The sequence below is a fragment of the Eutrigla gurnardus genome (genome assembly GCF_963514095.1).
Source record: "Eutrigla gurnardus genome assembly, chromosome: 23".
Taxonomy (NCBI): domain Eukaryota; kingdom Metazoa; phylum Chordata; class Actinopteri; order Perciformes; family Triglidae; genus Eutrigla; species Eutrigla gurnardus.
Genome location: NC_139934.1, coordinates 12,791,116 through 12,810,088, shown reverse-complemented (window position 1 = coordinate 12,810,088; position 18,973 = coordinate 12,791,116). Strand labels below are relative to the sequence as shown.

General features: G+C 41.6%; 4 protein-coding genes across 4 annotated transcripts; 2 read left to right on the top strand and 2 right to left on the bottom strand.

Annotated features, from left to right (window-relative positions):
* Nucleotides 1-1,362: 1,362 nt before the first annotated feature.
* Nucleotides 1,363-4,717, top strand: LOC311009127 (protein C-ets-1-like; the record flags this gene model as incomplete). Its single annotated transcript, XM_084003100.1, has 8 exons — nucleotides 1,363-1,453; nucleotides 2,388-2,507; nucleotides 2,589-2,792; nucleotides 3,187-3,240; nucleotides 3,353-3,538; nucleotides 3,865-4,089; nucleotides 4,176-4,294; nucleotides 4,505-4,717. Exons 1-8 carry the CDS (start codon nucleotides 1,417-1,419, stop codon nucleotides 4,715-4,717), a joined length of 1,158 nt encoding a protein of 385 aa, XP_083859226.1. The 5' UTR covers nucleotides 1,363-1,416.
* A 4,337-nt stretch (nucleotides 4,718-9,054) lies between these two features.
* On the bottom strand, nucleotides 9,055-11,216 carry LOC311009223 (bolA-like protein 2). Its single transcript, XM_084003243.1, has 4 exons — nucleotides 11,125-11,216; nucleotides 10,868-10,932; nucleotides 10,249-10,346; nucleotides 9,055-9,300 (listed from the first exon to the last, which is right to left on the bottom strand). The coding sequence occupies exons 2-4, from the start codon at nucleotides 10,928-10,930 to the stop codon at nucleotides 9,201-9,203; spliced, it is 261 nt and encodes an 86-aa protein (XP_083859369.1). The 5' UTR covers nucleotides 10,931-10,932; nucleotides 11,125-11,216; the 3' UTR covers nucleotides 9,055-9,200.
* A 311-nt stretch (nucleotides 11,217-11,527) lies between these two features.
* Nucleotides 11,528-13,398, top strand: slx1b (SLX1 homolog B, structure-specific endonuclease subunit). The gene is made up of 5 exons (XM_084003234.1): nucleotides 11,528-11,950; nucleotides 12,032-12,083; nucleotides 12,226-12,549; nucleotides 12,820-13,035; nucleotides 13,195-13,398. Exons 1-5 carry the CDS (start codon nucleotides 11,778-11,780, stop codon nucleotides 13,222-13,224), a joined length of 795 nt encoding a protein of 264 aa, XP_083859360.1. The 5' UTR covers nucleotides 11,528-11,777; the 3' UTR covers nucleotides 13,225-13,398.
* Nucleotides 13,399-14,434: 1,036 nt separating this feature from the next.
* LOC311009194 (membrane-spanning 4-domains subfamily A member 4A-like) lies at nucleotides 14,435-18,833 on the bottom strand. Its single transcript, XM_084003216.1, has 7 exons — nucleotides 18,718-18,833; nucleotides 18,384-18,505; nucleotides 18,125-18,235; nucleotides 17,813-17,866; nucleotides 16,844-17,002; nucleotides 16,358-16,480; nucleotides 14,435-15,401 (listed from the first exon to the last, which is right to left on the bottom strand). The coding sequence occupies exons 1-7, from the start codon at nucleotides 18,722-18,724 to the stop codon at nucleotides 15,363-15,365; spliced, it is 615 nt and encodes a 204-aa protein (XP_083859342.1). The 5' UTR covers nucleotides 18,725-18,833; the 3' UTR covers nucleotides 14,435-15,362.
* Nucleotides 18,834-18,973: the final 140 nt, after the last annotated feature.

Below are 18,973 nucleotides of genomic sequence, written 5' to 3'. Positions count from 1 at the left end.
AAGGATCTGAGATAAAGATAAATAAATACATTTTTTTAGATTAAAATCAATTTATTTTGTAGCCCAAAATCACAAATTTGCTCCGAGGGCTTCTACAACATACAACATCCTCTAGCCTAGGACCCTCTTGGATGATTTAATGAGGGCAATAATAGTTGAAAATGATTACCGCCATTTATAATAGCAGCAGTGGACATGATAGAATGATGATGATAATAATAAAGCAGATGTTTTGATCCTAGTCACAACTCATCCACTATTTTTTTGTTTAAAATACAGAGATGGAAACCTACCAAGTTTCATACTCCAACAAGTGGTCGCAGTCAGTTTGTGATGTAATGCTGTAGAGGTTTCAAAGGTACTGCTCAGGTAAATATCACGTTGGCTGGCAGAGGAAATCCAGGAGCAGAGACCTGAGAGCCCAGAACAAAATTTACTGTACAGTTAAAGGCACTGAGACACTTTCTTCTGACCGCCAGCAGAGGGTGATATTGGTCCTGTATAGTTGTTCAAAAGGAAAACATACAGTTAGTACCTCAGGTCAAAGGCATATTGTTTATTTTTACAATGTAATGACGATGAAGTAAGGAAGCAGCGTCTTAGACTGTATTTTGGGTTGTGTAAAACAAACAAGCTCCTCAAGGAGTTCGTTTTGGGGGTTTGGTGCCTTGCTCAAAGTGTACTCTGTCAGTGCAGGGACTTGAACTGCGAACCCAATGGTTCCCAAACCAAGTCCCAACAGACTGAAGCTACTGCCGCCAAACCTCCCTGCCTTTAAGTCTCGATCTTTTTGGCTTTAAGGCTGGATGCCATTAGCTCCGTTGTCGTGGAAACAGGTCAGTCATAGTGACATTGTGGCAAACAAACCCGCTAATGTAGGTCATGAGGTGCGGCTGAAAGCTCTAGAGGAAGTAGTATGTGGACTTTGAGTCAATAGTTGTTTTAAACTTAACGTTTTCCAGTGTCCTATCCAGGCGGCAACCTGCGGTTCTGAAAGGTGAAGCCAAAGCTGGAGTGCCTTAAACTTGCATCCTCTCTACTGGCCAGCAGGGGGTGACTCCTCTGGTTTCAAAAACAAAATTCACCTGTCGCTCCTCCACAGTCCAACGATGGCCACTTCCTTCAAGATCGCATCCAAGATGGCCGTGCTGAACTTGAGGCTTCAAAACTGCAGTCCACACACCAGTGGGTGACATCACGTCCACTTCCTGTAAACGGTCCTATCATAGTCTTTTATGTACCGACCTGAATGTACATGACTGATTATATGATTCCAGTCTGGGCCTCAGACCTGTCCCTCCTGTCCCGCCCACATCCACGTTGATTGACAGTTGTCCATCACGGCCCTCTCCTCCCCTCCCATCTATCATATTAAAGCCCCGTTCACTCCTTTGTGCTCTCAGTTTCCTCCACCTGATGCCCAACTACACCGGGATGGACTGCACTACTTACGGTAAGACTGTGATTTTTGTCAGTCAACAGCATTGTCTGATAAATATTGAACTTATTATTATGACAACAACTTATTTGAACCACCCTATTAAGTATGTATTTGCAGTATAGTGTAGGTAAACATTGCATGGTTTATGATATACTATAATGTAGTTATAGTTGCTGACAATAGCTTATCCTATGGATCATCTGGTGCAGTTAGCATTATAATCGAAAATATATAATAGGTTTGAAGTCTCCAGGGCTTTCTGCTGCATCTCATGGCCTTTATCATCGTTGTTCTGGAGAGTGAAGAAGTATTCCTAAATAAATACTTAATAATAAATACATATGATAAATTAGAGAAGCAGCTCATAAAGAAAATGCATCTGATTGCCTTGTGCTTTGATGCTGATTCGTATCATTTATGGATGACTTTATAATAATTTTAACACACAAACCTTAAAGGGAGTTTGGGTGTTTTTTTCTCCGTAGTCATTGTATTATATACAGTAGATGGAGAAACCGGAGCCACACAATGTACAGCTGTGGACGTATGAAACTGAAACCATCAATATCAGTGTAAATTATATTTAAAATATTTTCACAGCTTTATTATAAGGGGAAATTAACCCACCAGACTCATTTGACAAAAACAGTGATTTTACCTTGCAGAACACAGCTGGTCTGTGACTTTGGTGTTAAAGGGTGAGTTTGGATTCACCAGTTTAACAGAGTTTTACTGTGAAAATACAATGGGAGTGACTTTATACCACAAATAATAACTCAAGTGCTCAAGTCGTCATTAACAGCCATATGTTGACATGTTATGCAATAGCTGACATATAAATACAACATGGGATTATTAAACAAATACCTTTTGTTAAGGAAAGGATGAGTTATGGTGTGAAGATGAAATGTCTCGTGAGAATCCTTATGTTGTATCGTTGTCCCAGAGCTGGACCCCCTGGAGGTCCCTCCTCTCACCCCGACCAGTAAGGAGGTCCTCAGCCAGGCGGTGAAGGCCAGTTTCGCTGGATTTGCTCAGGAGAGAATCAACCATCACTTCCCACAGGGTACAGTTATTACAGTATTGAGGTGAGGAGCTGTGTGTGGTGCATCCAGAGCTGTCCATTCATTCATGGTTGTGTGTTTAGATCCCACCTTGTGGTCTGAGTGGGAGGTGAACTACTGGTTGGACTGGTGCCAGGCTGAGTTTGGTCTCCACTGCCTGGGCTCAGACCTGAGGGGCCTGCAGGGCAGCGAGCTGTGGGGTCTGGAAAAAGAGGCCTTTCTGGGCCTGATGTCCGACTGCACCGCCGGGGAGATCCTGTGGGAGCATCTGGAGACCATGAGGAGAGGTGGACTCATTTTCAATCAACACCACTTTGATCATAGTTTTCTTAAAAATGTATACCATTTAAAGGTAGTCAGAAGAGTCCACTGTGTACATTCAAACAGATGGAGTCATGATTCAGGTGATTTCAGGAGATTTGACCTTTTTTTTTTAAATTTGATTTACATTTTTTTTATGTTGTTGATGTTTAATATCTAAGTTTTAAACATTTTGAATCATTATTTATATTTATACACACTTTCTTTATTGTACATCCAGTAGACGTAGAAAGTAATGTATCTAAGTACACATGTGCATACAGATATAATATGTTCTTTATTATATTCCTCTTCAATGATCCTTAAAAAATAACACAATATAATAACACAATAATCTTCTATTTACATTTGATTGTCCAGAGAATGAATACGACTGCACAACCCCGTCTTACTGCCAGCTTCAAATCAACAAAGGTAGAAATAATTCATTACATCTTCTTCAAACTTTGGCTCACACCTAATCTTATCACCCTATCACTACGTTGTTGTAATATTATTGTGATTGATACACATTTCCTCTGGTCAGACTACATCCAGGAGCATCCAGACAAACACAGTTACCATGTGGAGTATAATCCCAGTGAGAGGACGGAGCTCCACACGCTGCACCCCGTGACGGCTCAGCATCAAGACTACTATCTGATCAAAACAGAGGATCCCAGCAGGAACATGGCTGCTGAGGCTCTGCTGCACGAAACAGGAGGCAACGCAGGTGACAAACACACTGCAACATACATTAAAAGCTTCTATAGTGAAAATTACATGACAGCAATTTGATACAGTGTTTCTTTGGTGATTGAATGCAGCTTGTTTGATTCTAAAAATGTTGTTTAAAGGGTCTGAATCAAAAACTCTATTACCTTCTATTTAACTATGCAGATTGTTTTGAGATATTCCTCCCAGTTTGTAGTGATTCCATTACCAGTCATGGAACTATTAACTTCTAAAACATTACAAACCACAGTGGTTTGTAATCCAATATGGCCACGAAACACCAGAGAGTCTGATCTGCTTCCCCTGTGTCTCTACTGCCTGCAGAGACTGACTCAGAAGTGGACATTGCTCACAGCGACGACTCTGACATCGTGGGCTCGCTCTCGTGGACCGCTCCGCTCCAGGATATAGAGCCGGTGACGGAGGAGACCATGTCTGATGACATCTTCACGCTCCCTCTCCCACACCGGAGCTTCAGAGAATATGTGGGCAACAAAACTGATCTGGGCAGAGCCGTGATACCAGCAGCCGTCCTCGCAGGTTACACCGGTGAGAATCTTTATGTGTCTCGGATGGATTCATGGATATAAAATAGTGCCTTTAAATCGATTCTCCCCACCATGTTTTTCACACAGGAAGTGGTCCCATTCAGCTGTGGCAGTTTCTGCTGGAGCTTCTCACAGATCGCAGCTGTCAGTCCTGTATAAGCTGGACAGGAGACGGGTGGGAGTTCAAGCTGACGGACCCTGATGAGGTACATAATGCCTGTAGGTTTGATCAAGCTGAACACACCTCAGGAGAATTTCTTTAAAGGTGCAATGTGTAAGATTTGGCCACAAGTCATCCGTTTCTGCCATTTTGGATTTAATCCAATAAACAAACTCAAAATCAAAACGTACACAGACCCTGTATTTCATTCAAATCGTCCCCGGCGACTGGAGTTGAGATGTCGCTCTGTCTCCAGGTGGCGCTGCTGTGGGGTCAGAGGAAGAACAAACCCAAGATGAACTACGAGAAGCTCAGTCGCGGTCTACGATACTACTACGACAAGAACATCATCCGCAAGACGGCCGGCAAACGCTACGTCTACCGCTTCGTCTGCAACCTGCAAGGCCTGCTGGGATACGAGCCCGGGGAGCTGCACGCCATGTTGGACATCAGTAGCAAGAAGCTTTAATGACCTCAACAAACACTGGCAACGAGAGGCAAAGAGACACTTTTTATATTGAAGCCTTCAGTTTATAACTTTTTATCAGTTTCCTTACTTATGAGAACTGGCCATCTGAGGTTTACATGGCGTGTGTGTGTGTGTGTGTGTGTGTGTGTGTGTGTGTGTGTGTGTGTGTGTGTGTGTGTGTGTGCGTGTGTGTGTGTGGGAGAAAGGACGCTGTGCTTTTCTGCTTATGGTTGAAATGTAGCACTTTATCTTGACTGTTGTGACTGTCAAACAATAAAACTCAGAAAAGTAATTCATGTTATTTTTTCCTCCGTGAATAGATAAGACTGATGGGTTTGGTTCATCAACATACTAAATAATACGTTTTATTAAAATATAATAACTTGTTATTAATTACCTGTAAAATCCAACAATAATCATATGTGTTGGTGCTCTTATTTTAGTTACTGTGAGGAACTTTTAATTGGTTATAAACGGATTACGTTTATATAACCTACAAAAGTAAAGGAGACTATCAATGAGAAGATTAACTATTATTATGTAGTTGCTCCTAATGTTTGTCATCGGTGCCACTAGGTCCGATTCTAGTGAAAACTTGTAACGGTCTGAGGAGTCTCCTTGCTCCACCATGCTGCTGGAGGACCAGTCCTATGCTGAGTCCACTGGAGGGAAGGGGAGCATTGGAGAACCAGAACCAGGACTGAGCAGGTCAGGTTATCAGACCCTGCTGCTGTAAAATTATATAAAATTAAGTTTTCTAAAGGGAATCTGGCGTGCACTACCATTTCTGTCCACAGGGACCGCCAAAATCGACACAAAATTAGTTCCTTGTAGAGGCTTTAAATGATGGTTTATCTTTGGGTTGCGTTCCTGTCACTACAGTATAACTGCGTGTAACCCACATTAAAATATGATACAATATTAATATATTTTGTTTAAGAGCATAAATATGTTTATATTGTATTAAAATGCATAAATTTCATTTAGAGCCTGTTAATGCAGATTTGGCAATCATTTAATGGCAAGGATTAAAAATACGCCTTTAAGAAACGTGGTGATGCTTCCCCTTTAAGAGACTCGTTGTTCTCGTGTTTACGCCAAGCCGAGCCGAGCCGAGCCAAGCAGAGGGACAAGCAGCGGAATTAGTAAACAGTTACAAAAAGAGTTGGCTTAAAGCCTTGGAAATAATACTCAATTACTTTGAGTTTCACGAGGACCATGTTTGAATAAGCCACAACGGTTTTGGTGAGTTTTATTGATGCTTCGTTGTAATGTTTGCACTTGAATTCGTGAATGGTCGCTATCAAAGCGCTAATAGCCTAAGCTAATAGCATAAGCTACCATAAATAAATGTGTGGAGAAAGGTCAAATTAAACTGTTTAGCAGCTAATAGTCTCCGGTTAATTAACCAAAGCCAAATATGGATGTGTGTCTTGCTATTTGAAGAAGTTGAGTTGTATTTCATGTTAAAAGAGGAGTTATACGACCCAGAGGAAGGGTTGCTGTGTACATAACAGTAAAAGTATGATTTAAACTCGCTGTAAAATGTTATTTCCTGTGTATGGACAGTAATTTATTATGTTTGTGGCCTGCTTGCTCCTGAATAAGTGACTGAAGAGAGACGCTCTTCCTCGGTGGTGGGATTCAAGATGGCGATCTAGACCCTCAGACTTGATCTTCACCTTCATCACTTCAACAGGATTTGGATGGATTGTTGGTTAACTCGCTGCCAGAGCAGTAGGAGTGTTGGAGATTTTTCTTTTGTACTGAATTTGAAAAATAAGTGAACTTGAACTGAAGCGTTACATGTTGACATTCTGTTTCATAATTGTTGTTGAAACTGAAAAAGATGAAGTTGAATGTCCATTCCTGACCTCTGAAACTGCAGTTTGACTAAACTGTCTCAACTCAAATGTGTTGATACAGTTTGAGCTCTGGAAAAAGCTTGTCATAACATAAATTCCTGAGCAAACACCAAGAAAACTACTAGAAAACTAAACTACTGGCATTCCCAGATCAGCCTCATCCACTTAAAAATTCAACATTGCAAACAGGACATTATTTCTGACGGAGCTGCTTTGCGACCCGCAGAGAGACGTAAACTGATTTTCATTGTAATTCAAATTATTTCTTCCATTTGTCCGCTGGACTGAGGTCGTGAACAAAGATCCAGCACGAGAGAATCCCTGCCAGGAGGTGTTTTAACAGAGATCAGCTGGTGGTTGGACTAATGGAACCTAATTGATGTATTCACACTTGCTGCCTTTCACTTCACTACGTTTGAGAAGAAGGCCGTGTGTGGGTGACTGGAATAGTCGGCTCCTGCAGAGAAATCAAGCGCCGAATTTAACACCGCCGACCACACAAGGCTTGTTTTATTGATTTATTGCCCTCTAACTCCGAATACAGCAGGGGATCCATTTCTGCTCCTGTGGATTTAAGAATGACTGCTTTCAGTCTGACGCTGTAGAGCCGGTTTATGACATAGACTCATGCAGATAGTACACGCAAGAGCTGAAGAAATGTATTTGAGGTTATGTCATTTCTTTTTCTATTTATCTGAATGTAGACGTGTCTAAAGTTGTGTAAAGCAGGTTCACAAAACAGAACAAGGTTATAATTATTTTCCATGATTCTGTTTTGTTTCTCCTTTTTGTAATTTAGTTACTCACAGGTCTCGAGGAGAAACTCCTGTGGTATAAATTACAAGGTCAATGTCATATTCTCCAACCCTGAGAAGAGACCAGCCTGGTGAATAAACTCATGTCAGACACACACTCTCCCCCATGTGGGCTCTTCCATTAGTGGGCCTCGGGAGGGTAAGTGGTGGAAGTAATCTTCACACACTTGATGCTCTCTCTCTCTCCGTTTCTGTCTCCTGGTCACCGAGGGATGAAATCACGTCAGCATTCGGCCATGCTATAAATCTGGAGATGTAAATGATGTGTTGAGACCTGAACGTGTCGTACACAAGAAGGTACTTCTTTATGCACGACAACACTCGAAGCTAGTGAAACAAGTTTTATTACCTGTTAATAGCAAAATTCACTGAAGGTTATAGTTGAAATACATGTTGATCAGTAAAATGTAGATGGAACATGAAAACATAAGAAGGAATTATTGAACCGAATCTTAACCAAAACGTTTCCCATTTGTATGTCAAATAAGAGTCCTAAAACATGCCCACACACACGACATCCAGGGAATTCTCTTACCCTAACGGTAACTAAATATGGCCAAAAATATCATCTCGGTTATGATTTGATTTCATAAATTAAAAATATAAAAAATAAAAATGCTTGATTTACATTTTTAAGAATTATTGGTTGGATCATTAAGGGTTGATTACATATGTTGATTTAGTTTTATAGGTTTGACCTCCACTAAATAATATCAGTTATTCAACAATTCTGCCAATTATATTATTGATCCCCAGAAAACAGAAACACACATTTACAATCACACACACACACACACACATACACACATCTAATGTGTGTTGGACCTAAAAAAAGCACCAGATTGACTGATCAAAGCACACAGCTGTAATGTGGGACCCTGAACACCACCAGGGGGTCTGCCTGGTCTTAATAACACCTCATGCAGACCTCTGGGCTTTGTGTGAGGCTTCGCTGGACCTCAACACACACACACACACACACACACACACACAATATACACACACACGTTGTCTAGGTAATAAATGCATCGTGCTCTACTGTGATGATTTGTATTGTAAATATATTCATCTTATTTATATTCAATGCCCATTCTTTGCATGCTGTTCACTTGATTACAGACCTGTTCATCTGTTGCCAGAGGCTTTTAAATGCATCTCATATAAACATGTCGGTCTTAAATTGGACTTAAGGCCTGCTATCAGAAATGTTTCATGTTGGTGGGCAGATGGGGCGACTGAACATCAACACCAAAAGCCACATAAGGAATCACCTTCTGGTCTCTTCTTTTACAGTTAATGCTACTTAATAGGTGGTATGTAACTAAGTACCTTTCCTTGTGTACTTTACTCGAGTACAATTTTGAGGTACTTGTATCAAGTAAACTTTCTACCTTTTCTAGCCCAACAGAGCATGTTTGTACTTCTGCTTACCTCGTCTTAAAGAGATTTCAGCATTTTGTTCCAGTAAATATCCCTCCTTAAATTTTACGCCTCTTAAAAAAAGGGGTTGCTAACAAGTCGCTAAACAAGACATGAACATATGTCGTATTCTGGCTTTTACTCTTATAAAGTTGCTCTGAAATCCATTTTGACATTGAATAATTCTGTGGCAAATACATTAAATCAGATCTTCAAATTAAAGGAAAGACGAAACACAGCATCCAAGTGTTTTATTTCCACCGGAACATTCCACTGCATTTGATCAATAATGCTGATCTAATATTCTTCCTACATAATAGAGGTGAAAGCTTGTTCTATAGCAGAAATGTTAAACTGATGTGAGTGTGATGGAATGTTTGTGTGTCATTGTGATTTCTGTTTCTCCCACTGTTCTGGTGTGAGGGTCTTCTGTTCAACAGCGTGGATCTCTTCCAGCTCCTTGGCCAGACACGTATTCACCATCCTGTTCAAACACAACAGAGGTTTGGAGCAAACGTTCATCTAGGAGCAGCGCTGTTCTCATCTTAGTTAAGTCCAGTAGTGTCTCTATCCAGAAATCATAACCTGGTTACTCAAGATAATCCTCAGATCTTGTTGAGCAGTTTTATGTTTTCTTCCAACCATAGTTTCTACGTGAAATAGCACTACAGGGAAGAGGAAAGTATACTAAATATCTTAGATTTGGGGGTGAACTGTCCCTTTAAGAGTCTTTAAGGTAGTCGACAATTTTAACTTTTCAAACTACTGTTAAAATTAGATTTAATTAGTAAATTGGAAAAGTGAATCTAATTTGCAGCAATGATCAAAAGGTTTATATGATAATAGTTTAGTTTTGAACCACAGACAGCACAAAAAACACAACATAGACCAACATTTTACAACCACTATGAGATACTATGTGAAAAGATGTTCCCAAACTATTGAATCTACTGTGGTAATGATGTTAAATCTAATTTGGAAACATGTGATGCATGTGTTTGAGTAAGTAAGCCAGTTAACTGCTGACCTGGCAACGGGTGTTTCAACTCACACAGTGTGTTAGTTAATTAATGCTTTATGCAATACTGTATTTACTGTGCCAAGTGCTGTACTGGATCATCATGATATGTATGTTTACATGTGATTTAACAGTTTGGTTAAGCTCAATTAAAGGCTGCAGTTTCATAACCCGTAGACTAGTTAGACTCATAAAGTATAATAAAATATATGGTCTACGATGACGCATTACAGTGTCATTTCCAATAACGTCAGCAGGATTCATGCTGTTTTGCAAATAAACATTTTTAATCCAGGTATTAATACTGTCTGCATGGCCTGCCTCTACTGTATTGCTTTGAACTAAACCGAGACCACAGATCTGAGAATAAACTGGCATCATGCATCATGTGACAGTTCCTACGACGTGTGTTACCTGTGTCTCTGTAACAGCGGCTTGCCTTCAAACTGGGACGACACCACCAGGACTTTGAAGCTGGCAGCACATCTGTTGGATGATGTGTCCTCCACATCCTAGAGGAGACAATGTACAAGTTAAAGCAGACAACTCAATACACTATGATGATGTGATCCATCTCGGCTTATTGTTTATACTATAGATGCCTGGTTCTAGTCAGATTTACATGCCTTAACATTAGCTTGTTAAAAAGAGGAAGTAAGATAGTTGAGGAACAAAGACAAGGAAAATGTTTAATTAGCTGCCTACCACCACAAATAACACAGCTCAACCAAACTCCACTCAAAAAATATTCAATTTAGTGGTGCTTTATTTATTATGGTAACTGATGTACAACTGCGTGTCATTCACATTAAATACCACCCGGCCGGCACTGAATGAAACAGTACTTGTATAAATATTCATCAATAAAAATATATGTCTGTCCTGTTTGTACTTTGTTCAGATACTAATGTACTAGTGATAACGACTGTGAAATGTTTACATTGAGTTTGACGTGTGCTTCCGCTCACAGCAAACACACACATGCACGTTTAGCTAGGAGAACATGTAAGACCAATAATAACCACAAACCTACCACATGTACTGCCTCGAACTCCTTCATAAGTTTATCCCGGATGTGATCCGCTGTAAAAGCCATGTCTGCGTGAACAGAACAGATGCTGTGAGGTTAGCAGAACGGTTGAAGCTGTGCTAAATGTCTACAGATTTCTAGTCAGACAGACATGCTTACACCGGAAGTACTATGTATTCTTCAAGTTAAAAAACATCTCACACATTTCACATATTCACAGTTGTGAAATAAAAATGATAATTTAGGGAGTTTATCATTACCAAATTTGTTTTGTACGGTATTCTTGCTAATTTCAGTCACCGTGAGTGAAAGGATAGGAGACTGGCCGTCATTGAACTCATAACTGACTGGAGAACTATTACCCAATCAGCTGCGGGATGTACACTTTATGGGCGGGACATTTCTTTTAAAGCAACCACTCACAAAAATAGGGGTCTTTACAGAAAGACGAACTAAATGTTAATAGTGATAGTCATATAAATGAAGATGTAGGTTTCACATTGATACAGTTTGAGATGGAATAGTGATGTATTAGTTTTTTTTAATGTGAGTGTTTACATTTTTTTGCAGCGTGACATTATTCCTTTTTAAAAAAATAATTTGATCAGGCAGTTTCGTAGACCACTAAGACAGACACTGTTTACATGCTACGGCCAAGTGCTCTCATCTCCTTTTAAAGTCAGATACGTGAATGCGGGCAATAGTACAAGAATGTTGCCGTTAAACCGGCAGTTTGATCACAACTTAGCTGGCTAATAAATCGTATTTATCTTTCATTTAAAAAAAAGACGAGCTAAAATGTAGCTTAACACAATTAAGCTAACGTTGTGCTTAGGCTAGCTAATACCATGGGCGCTTTATATACGTTGAAGTAGGAGCTACATATTCATACCCTGCTTATTTTTTTTTTACAATGGTGGTCGAGGTAGAAGGCTTCTTTGGTGTGTACATGCTGTATTGCATCAACCCTAAATTCAAAGGCCGTATTTACATCGGTTTCACCGTGAACCCTGAGCGCCGGATCGGACAGCACAACGCTGGACGGCACCGAGGGGGGGCCAAGAGGACCAGCGGGAGAGGACCATGGTATGACCTGATGTTACTGTGCTACACTACATGATAGACGCTGTGTGATATTATACTTAATATTGTCCTTATTTGGTTCAGGGAGATGGTCCTCATTATACATGGCTTCCCTTCTGATATTGCTGCCCTTCGGGTAAGTAAGAGCATGGAGAGTATTTTCAATGTGACTGTATTCCATCCAAAACAGAGAGTTGGTATTCAGTATTCATCTGAAATGTTCTCGTCAGGGTGTAAAAGTCTGACGTTTTTCTATCTATCATCGCTATATGTTCCAGTTTGAGTGGGCGTGGCAGCACCCTCACTCCTCCAGACGCCTGTCTCACGTCTCCCGGCGCTCCAGGAAGGAGTCCAGCCTGCAGTTCCACTGGCGCGTCGTCTCCCACATGCTGCAGGCGGCCCCCTGGAACAGACTGCCGCTGACGGCGCGGTGGCTCAAACAGGAGTACAGGATGGACTTCGAGCCCAGCCTGCAGCCTCCGCTGCACATCCCCGTCGCCTTTGGGAGCGTGAGAGCCAAGAAGAAGCTTCCGCTGCCGTCTGCAGGAGAGGAGGAGGAGGAGGGGACATGCAGGTGTTTGCTCTGTAAAGGGCTGGTCAAGGTAGACTCTTCTGTTTCAAGATTCAATGATATTACTTTTTTATTAAAGGAGTTGGTCAACAACATGTGAGCTCAGGATTTGGTTCTAGTCTGTGTACAAGTATGATGGCACCAAACCTGATAACAAGACTCCATTCCTTCTTCAAGAAATAGTTCCAACACATAACTCCACCTAAAACCACAAATAGTTGCATGTTTTGTGTAGGTCTTTATTCACAAATCCCATGAACTGACGGTGAACTGACGGTCTCTTGTCTCTCCGTTTCCTCAGGTGTCAGAAAAGCTGAGCTGTTTCCATCCGTCCTGTGGAATGACCAGTCATGTGATCTGCCTCGCTAAACATTTCCTGAAGTCCGAGCCGTCCCGCCTCCTGCCAGTGGAGGGTGAATGTCCGGCATGTCGGCGCTCTGTGCTGTGGGGGAGTCTCATCCGACATAAACACTGCTGCTTCGGAGACCTGGAGGAGTTCACACCGTCTGCATCGCAGGTTATAGAAGATTCACAAATGTCCTCTGTCTGTGTGCTAAACCTTTCCTACCGCGGACAGGTTGCAAATTAAAGGGGAGGGAATTACATCTACAATATTTAAAAATATTTATTCCAAGAATGAATATAGCTTACTAATTTTTCCTTTGATGTCCCACAGAGCCACTGGGCGGACCAACTGCAGATATGAGATATTCCCTTCTTAATGAACTGTGGTGCCATGTGACGTGAAGGGCTGCGCCTTTTCAAACTGAACAGGAACCTCCATCGGACCGACGTTCCATTTTCATCATTCTATGAATTATCATGTGTGATTTTAATATTTATGGGGTGAAAAAAACAAATAAAGTGAGGTTATTTTGTAGTGTGTGTGGAACATAAATATCACAGTAGTGATGGTTGAATATGCAGATACTGGTTAGGTTATGTGAGTATCGTCAACACACATCTCAGGTTTAACCAGTGATGATAATGAAGGCAGTAATTCATTATTGTTAATATTATTAAAAAATAATTACATTTATATAACATACTTTAACTTACAGACAAAATCTCAAGGTGCTTCACATAAAACAATTTTAGTACAAGATTAAAACTAATTTTACACAAGATCGATGTGATTCTAAATGTTATAAGAATTTTGTATAACATCATGATTCTAGTGTTCCTTGTTTTGGCCTCAACATTGTCAACATTGTTAAGATTCCAGAGTCTTTGATATATTTGTAGGGTTTTATGACTTTGGCACCTTCGTTGACCTGAGGGGGGGCCATGTTTTCAAGATGTGTTGAATTGTTTATCACTTTACTAAACCCACTGCTGACCTGAAGCTCAGCCTGACCTGACCTGAAGTGTCTGAATGTTATCAGAAGCCTGGTAGTCTGGATGTCTTGTTCTGCACAAGGATTAAACGCCAGTGACGCATCATCTCTTCTACCCTTAAAAGACTCAAGTCATAACAGTGGTTTGAGCACTTTCTCTGTAGCGTCCTCACACGTTGTTGCATTGTAACTGCTCCTCTTGATCAAGATTAAAGTCAGACGTCGACTTTACTTCTGTCTCTGATCTCTTCCTTGGTTGAATTTATTTGTTTACGGGCAAATTCTTTTAATAATAATGGTTGAAATGGGATTAATTATTATAAACAAAGGATTTCAAGTAAATAAAATAAATATTACCCAAATTAACTCCAAGCTTACTGCTTTGACAAGACATTATATCTGCGGGGGAAATGTGTTGAACACTGAATCAAGTTTTTTATGATGATAACAATTTTGCTAATGAGTTAATTTATGTGCAGCGGTGCCAGTGGACGAGTAAAGACGGTGTGTCCCTGTTAGACCCATATGTATGAAAAAAACATCACAAAGAAAAAAATACAACGCTCGAAACTCCTTTACATTTGTTAGCTTTTATTATCCAAAGTTATTAGTTGGAGTGACAAAGAAAACAGCAGTTAAGCATAATATAGGTAGTGATCATCATAAAACAACCAACAATCAGAACAAAGTGATTTTCAGAAAAGCATTAATACGTATCAATTTGTGATTTGAATTGTTGCACATCTTTAATTGATCTGTTGTCTCTACAGAGTGCTGTGATTGGGTGGGTGACAACAGGAAGTCGGTATCACTCTGGTTCCTTCAACAAACAGCCAATAGGATTCTTCCATTGGATTTTGGATTATTGCAAGTACATTTTGGGCAAACAAACATTTATGATACTTGCATGTTTAAATGTCTTAAACTTGTGTTAACCACTAAACTATACTCTGTACATTTAGGATATTTGTCCCTTGTGCCTACTGTCACGCTTTAATTGACAAAAATAGACTCTGATTAAAGTTCACATTAGAGAAGGAGTACATATAAAACATATCTAATGTGTAATTTAACTAATAATACTGAACTTCTTCCATTATCAGCTTATAAAGTTGCTATGGCAAATACATGAACGTTCATGCTTGTGTCCACCTGATGAATGAAAGGTGGAACGCCAATATTTTCTCCCTTTTAGCTCTGGTTTGGTCGCCACCAACTCCTGAGAAAACACGTCTCTTTAGCTGCTAAATGCTCAACTTTGTTCACCATTTGGTCTCCAGCTGTGCCTGTCTGCCGTGTGATGCTGGATAGGTAGTATACAGTGGCTGATAATGAGGTTAATGGCTGTGCGGAAATACAAAACGATGCGTTAAGGGTTCGCTACAACCGACCCCTTTCACATCACATATATTTGATCCATTGTTAATATAAAAAAATATTGATAAGTGCAGCTTTAAATTTGAGTAGCATTTGTGTGTAGCTGAACATCCGCCTCCTGTGCTCGTCCTTACTGTTGGACGGCGGGTACTTGTACAGTGATCACCGGCTGAGAGGGACAGGAAATGGGGAAAAGAAGAAATGAAAGTCAGTGACAAGGAAACGTTACTGCAACCAAACTCTGCTTAGGTTCTCAAACACTATCAGCCTGTGAGAGAGGGGAGGGAATCACCTCACTGCAAGCAGGTGTGTGTGGCACTGATTGGCTGGATTAAGCTCAGGTGTGCCTTCATATACCCTGAGTGTCCGGTGCTCTGTGCTGACTCACTATCTCACCATCAGAGGTAGTGAGAGCGTCTCCCTGTTGTCTGTGTGTGCGTCTCTTGTCATTGTCTGGTTCACAGTGAATACTGGTGGTTCTGGAGAGTTTGTTCCTCCAGCCCTTTTGTTTATCAAAGGTCTGCCTTTGCCTTTTAGTTTTGTCTTTTCTGGGTCTCCTGGACAATTTAGGTTTTGTGTCTGCTGCTTGGTAGCAGTGGGTTAGTAAATCATCTCTATTTCTTTGAGGAAGCCTGAAGTGGCTCCATACAGTTTGGTTGTTTTTCGCTTTTGCAATTTTGTGATTATCCTTCTGGGATAACTTAAAGACACCCCTGGGTCCGCATCTGCATCCCAACCCCAAAATGCCCAAGTTTAAAGCAGAAGTAACATCCTGATTCATGACAACTGTACAGGGGGGACGTTTTTATAAAGAGAGGCTTAGTCACACCCCTTTCGGTGAATAATCTTTTGCTTCACACAAAATTAAATAATAGGACAAATTTCTTGACTTGCAGAATTCAAACGCAATCAAAAAATTATGTTTCTCACCGTTAACTACAGTATATATTTTGTCCAAATAAGGTCTCATGGGGGACACTGGAAGGGGCGTGACTTTGCCTCCCTATACTCACCAGTTCATTTTAAGGCCTAAAGTTAGGCATAATTGAGGCCAGTTTGAGTGACACGTGGATACCACAACCCCAGCTGTCTCACTCCAGCTACTTGTTGTCAGCGTTAACTCACCATTTTGGGAGCTGGCGAGCAGCAGTTGATCACCTTGCAGCAGTAGGCGAACAATGTGGCGGAGATGGCGAACAGAGCAGCCTGAATGAGCATGATCTCCGCAAAAAAGTGTGAATGGGTGCTCTGAAATGAGATTAGCAGAAATGATGTTTGGGTAGAATAAAGGAAGGTAAAAGACCGAACAAACGTGAACAATAATGATGTACGGCGTTCAGGGTTCGAGTCATCTCTGTGGGGGTGTAAAAAAAAAAGCTCTTTATCTTTAACGTCAATATTACTCCATATGTGGGATAATAGCTGGAAAATAGCTTTATTTGTAATTCAAATATTATGCTGCTGTATTTTCAGAGACCCCCACAGATGTTTGAGTTAACTGCGTTCATGGGAGCCGGTCCTCACAACACCAACACTGATGGCATTTACACGGATGCACAAAGCTGAACGTGGACAAATATGACATACAAAGCACAAACCGTTATAGCTCACCTCAATTTGATGGCAGATTTCGGCATCCGTGGTGTTGTAGTCGTCGTGCTGATAGCGCCAGCAGTGATAGGCCATGTAGTCGAGTTTGATCAGAGAAACGATCACGTTGCAGACGGAGGCGGCACCGGCAAAAATCTGCAACGCTAAACAGGCCCTCAGCTGGAAAAACAGGGGACATCATTATTCTTTCAAATGACACCAGATTTGCTTGGTTGTACACCAACAGACTCCATAATAGAACGTGGACTTGAAATGGAAATCCTGAAATTGAAATGGCGAAGGCAAATCGTGTTCAATCCCCATGTTGTCCTCATCACAGCCGGATCAACCAGCTTCACTGTCTTCTTTGGTGCATTAAGTGTTTGCGTCTCGCCTCGGTTGCTTTTCTAAATGTTGCTGCCAGTTGAAGGAGCAACACGGCTGAATCCGGCCACATATGGACAAGTCTGCTGGGGTCAGTGGATTGTGTAACAGACGGCTCAACTCAGCATTACTCATCTGAAGAGGAAGTCACTGAGAGCAGTTCTTATTTTTTTGTAGGAGGGAAAGTCCAACAAGACTTGTTGAATCAACCCGTTCTCACTTCCAACTCGTCAAGTACAACTTTGCAGCGGCCCCCAGGGAACGCACCGAGGCCCCCTTTAAGACTTGACCCCTTACAGTTGTGCCATGGGACCTTTTTTGGGTCTTTTTTTAACTAAATAGTTTTCATTTTATCCAAACACCATGGCATCAATATCGTTGCCACAAAGGAACGAGTGCATACAAACACTTTAAATTGCACTATTTGGTCTGGAAAAAAGTGGTTTCTCTGGAAACCGAAAAGTGTAGCTGTATGGGAATATAAGTTTGTTGGGACTTGGTTGGCTAGGGAGGTTTCGCAGTGAGAATGTGATACGGTCTGGTGGTTCCTGAAGGCAGCGCGCCTGGATCTGTATTTGGCTGTTGTTGTCGGGCCACGACACTCACCGTTGGCAGGTGGAGGTTCTGTGCTGCTACGGCCAAACTCCCAGCTATTATCACCTGTGAAGGTCACACAACAAAGGAGGACCGCAAACATGAGTTAGTCTAATGAGGGTCCAAGTATGTTGGCTAGATACAATCTGCTATAATCTGTTTAAGTCTTGGATCTACTTTATGGAAGTACCATCATGAATCCCCAGACGGCCCTTTTAACTTCCTCACAAGTGATCAGTTTACATTGATCTGATTAACCCTGTGATCGGCTCGTATGTGTGTTCAGATCACTGGTTTTAAGTATGCCATGTGAGTTGTGCTCACCAGTAGAGATGAAACGAAGAAAACGATGTCAGCGCCCCACACACCCATGTCTTTGGTCATAAACACTCCAACACTGGTGATCTGAAACACACTCAGGCCAATCTGAGTGACCTGGGACGCAGAGACAACACGTTACACCCCAAAGATGCTTTAACACCGTTTAAGTCAGACACACACACACACACACACACACACACACACACACACACACACACACACACACACACACACACACACACACACACACACGGGATCCTACCCCCAGTGCCTTGGGCTCAGCCTCCAGGAACTTCTCCTTTCTGCGGACGTTTCTCTGGAAGCTGACCGCGACCAGAGGGCCCTGAGCCGGGCTCGAGCCTTCCTCCACCACCGCTGCTTCATCTGAAAACAGCCACATCTGTTTACCGCCATGAAGTGACATTCAGCGCTGCAGACGCCTTTTGCAGCGGAAGTCCGCTCCCAGCAGGAAAACAACATCTGGATGTCATCACTGCGCACAGACATGTAGATATGTTCGTGTTCTTCTTCACTCTCTGTCAACTCGAATCTAGCTGCTATTTGACATGATTGTATAATAAAGCCTCTTTTTTTACCTGCCATTGCCAAGAAGTCTTTACGATAACTTCTTTTCCGTTAGTTCTCGCGGTCCCAGGCAGCTGATAGGAAGTTTTGCAACAACTGTAGGGATTTGATCGACTCCCGCCCCCGCAGGACCTCGGGAGGCCCCGCCCCCACATCTGGCTGTCAGTCAACGCGACTCCTCCCTCCCACTCACGTTTTACTTTGGTTACTATGGCTACGACAAAGGGAGCAATATTGGCAGCATTTCTGTTGGCCTTCAGACTTATC

Bases quoted from the DNA above. Each gene is read 5' to 3' on its own strand.
- LOC311009223 (XM_084003243.1), bottom strand. From the start codon at position 10,930: ATGGCTTTTACAGCGGATCACATCCGGGATAAACTTATGAAGGAGTTC. The intron at 10,347-10,867 runs GTAGGTTTGTGG...TGTCTCCTCTAG, and splicing joins AGTTCGAGGCAGTACATGTG to GATGTGGAGGACACATCATC. The intron at 9,301-10,248 runs GTAACACACGTC...GTGTTTGAACAG, and splicing joins CCGCTGTTACAGAGACACAG to GATGGTGAATACGTGTCTGG.
- slx1b (XM_084003234.1), top strand. From the start codon at position 11,778: ATGGTGGTCGAGGTAGAAGGCTTCTTTGGTGTGTACATGCTGTATTGC. The intron at 11,951-12,031 runs GTATGACCTGAT...TATTTGGTTCAG, and splicing joins ACCAGCGGGAGAGGACCATG to GGAGATGGTCCTCATTATAC. The intron at 12,550-12,819 runs GTAGACTCTTCT...CCGTTTCCTCAG, and splicing joins TCTGTAAAGGGCTGGTCAAG to GTGTCAGAAAAGCTGAGCTG.
- LOC311009194 (XM_084003216.1), bottom strand. The intron at 17,867-18,124 runs GTGAGCACAACT...TGACCTTCACAG, and splicing joins TCTTCGTTTCATCTCTACTG to GTGATAATAGCTGGGAGTTT. The intron at 16,481-16,843 runs GTGAGCTATAAC...ATCTCATTTCAG, and splicing joins AAATCTGCCATCAAATTGAG to AGCACCCATTCACACTTTTT.